General features: G+C 35.7%; 1 protein-coding gene across 1 annotated transcript; it reads right to left on the bottom strand.

Moving 5' to 3' along the window:
• Positions 1-1,299: 1,299 nt before the first annotated feature.
• Positions 1,300-1,786, bottom strand: LOC144556083 (low temperature-induced protein lt101.2). Its single transcript, XM_078304580.1, has 2 exons — positions 1,625-1,786; positions 1,300-1,494 (listed from the first exon to the last, which is right to left on the bottom strand). Exons 1-2 carry the CDS (start codon positions 1,703-1,705, stop codon positions 1,414-1,416), a joined length of 162 nt encoding a protein of 53 aa, XP_078160706.1. The 5' UTR covers positions 1,706-1,786; the 3' UTR covers positions 1,300-1,413.
• Between the last annotated feature and the right edge of the window lie 413 nt (positions 1,787-2,199).

Raw genomic sequence — 2,199 nt, 5'->3', positions numbered from 1 at the left:
TTGTACACCCCTAACTATAGTTCTTATTAATTATATGATTTTCTTTTTCAGTCCTCGCACTCATCTCCGTATCAACCCTCATAAGTATAAATACTTGGAACATAAGATATTAATACTTGTAACCAGTGGCATAGCCAAGATTTGAGTCAGGAGTAAGCGGAAATCGGGTTCGGATTCGAATCGCCTCCAAAATTCTCTTCTCGCCTCCACCCGCCTACCAAATTGCATCTCTGTCTATCGAGTCGGTTGTAATTTCTAAATTACTAATTGATGTCAAAATTACTAAAACAATTACTTGTAATTTTTAAAATAATTGGTATTAATTAGGCGGAGGAGAATCGATACTCCGAATTGAACAAAGATTTAAAACTATCTTTCTTCCTTAATTAGATTAAACGACTCACACATCCATCTCTGAAGTATGAACTGACAATTGCTACTCCGAATTGAATTCAGGGGTAGGCAGAATCAAATCCAGGGATAGACAAAATCCATTAAAGAACCTCGTCCAGAAGAAATTTTTTTTCCAGGGGTAGGCAGCTGCCTACCCCTGCAGCATTGTGGCTCAGCCACTGCTTGTAACATAAAATATTAATATTTTCATGCGTAACTTAAAAAAACTTCTAAAAACGTAAAAACGTGCATGACACCCTTACTCATATAGTTTGAATGGTCCTCACAGATTTTTATAGTGCAAGTACATTTTGAGAGATTTGATAATAAAAAATTATTTACGTAAAAATTATTCACCTCATAAATATAAATACTTCAGTGCATAAGTATAAATACTTCAGTATAGAGATATACATATTTCTGTGCATAAACATAAAGATTTAAAAAAAAAAATTCAGCATTTCAATTTTTACAATCCTCTCAAATAATTATGGCACTTAAAAAGTACAGGTCGTACAGCTACTTGAGCGCCTACTCATAAGCTTCCAATTATAAATTATGCATGTTCTGGAACTAAAACAACGAATACTCCATTCCCCAATATTTTTCTTAAATTATGCATCCTTGTCAGAACCGACAGGTACATTCCAAGTTTTTAACTATAAAATATGCAATCGTAAAACAAACTATAAATTTACCCTTGAAAACAAAAACAATCCCATAATTCAATGAATATGACCGAACCAAGAGTTCAAGCATCATGTTATTGCGATGAAGCACGGATTGAACAGTGAAAACGAAATGTAAAAGAGTAATAGGAACGAGAAAAAAGCAAGAACTACCGAGTTCAATAGGGAACCAAAAACCTTGTTTTCACACACTAGCTGATCGATTTACACAATGTACATTTATAAACAACGTAAATAACACATAAATATCACCCAACACACAACTAATTACATCACAAGCTCAAAACTCATGACCTCTACCATTTATTAGCAAGATACATCAAGAGAGACACTACACCAGAATATAAAGGGCATAAATAATTCCTGGAATATAGCCTAGAATAGTCAACAGTAGACATATCCAGAACTCCACCTGCATGTCGCAAAAAGAAAATACGAAAAAGGAAAATAAAATTAGTTGCTCATGTTTATTGATCTAATACTAAATAAGACAATTTTTGTTTCTGTAAATTGAAAATCGAAATTTAAACTAATTAACTCACAGCACATCCATAACGAAGAAAAACACCAACTGGAGGCAAAATTATGGCTAACAATACTTCCACAAATGTAGCAGATCCCATTTCTCTCTGATTTCTGATAAATTTCTTCTTTTCTTTTTGCAGTGTTTCTCTTCTCAACTCGCGGTATAATGATGCTTTTAAAGAATTATTAAGAGGGGCACATGCGGCGGGATCTTTAGGTTCGATGACACGTGTTATGCTGCTAAGTGCCACGTAGAAGTGGGTGTGATCCGTTTTGGACTTCAGCTCCCGTGTACCCTCAAAAGGCATGTCGGCTAGTGTATTGCTAACGGGCATGGGCCGGGCAAAACCGGTTACGGACACGGATAGGCAAGGGCACGGACATTACGGGTAGACGGATAGGCAAGGGCACGGGTATCACAGGTATTTTTTTTAAAAACCCTGCCCTGTCCGTTTTATATCCGTGCCCGTTGTACCCACGGAGGCAGGGCGGTCCGGTCCGGATTTTTTTTTTTTTTTTTACGGTGTTGTACAAATATTATTATGTGTTTATAATTCGACTTTTAAAATATTAATAGTTCAATATCAAATAG

Source organism: Carex rostrata, chromosome 6, assembly GCF_964058835.1.
Source record: "Carex rostrata chromosome 6, lpCarRost1.2, whole genome shotgun sequence".
NCBI lineage: Eukaryota > Viridiplantae > Streptophyta > Magnoliopsida > Poales > Cyperaceae > Carex > Carex rostrata.
Note: the sequence above shows the minus strand (reverse complement) of the source record. Positions and strands in the feature narration are given on the sequence as shown.

Coding starts and splice junctions, on each gene's coding strand:
- LOC144556083 (XM_078304580.1), bottom strand. CDS start 1,705: ATGGGATCTGCTACATTTGTGGAAGTATTGTTAGCCATAATTTTGCCT. Junction 1,495..1,624: donor TTCTTCGTTATGGATGTGCT/GTGAGTTAATTA, acceptor TGCGACATGCAG/GTGGAGTTCTGGATATGTCT.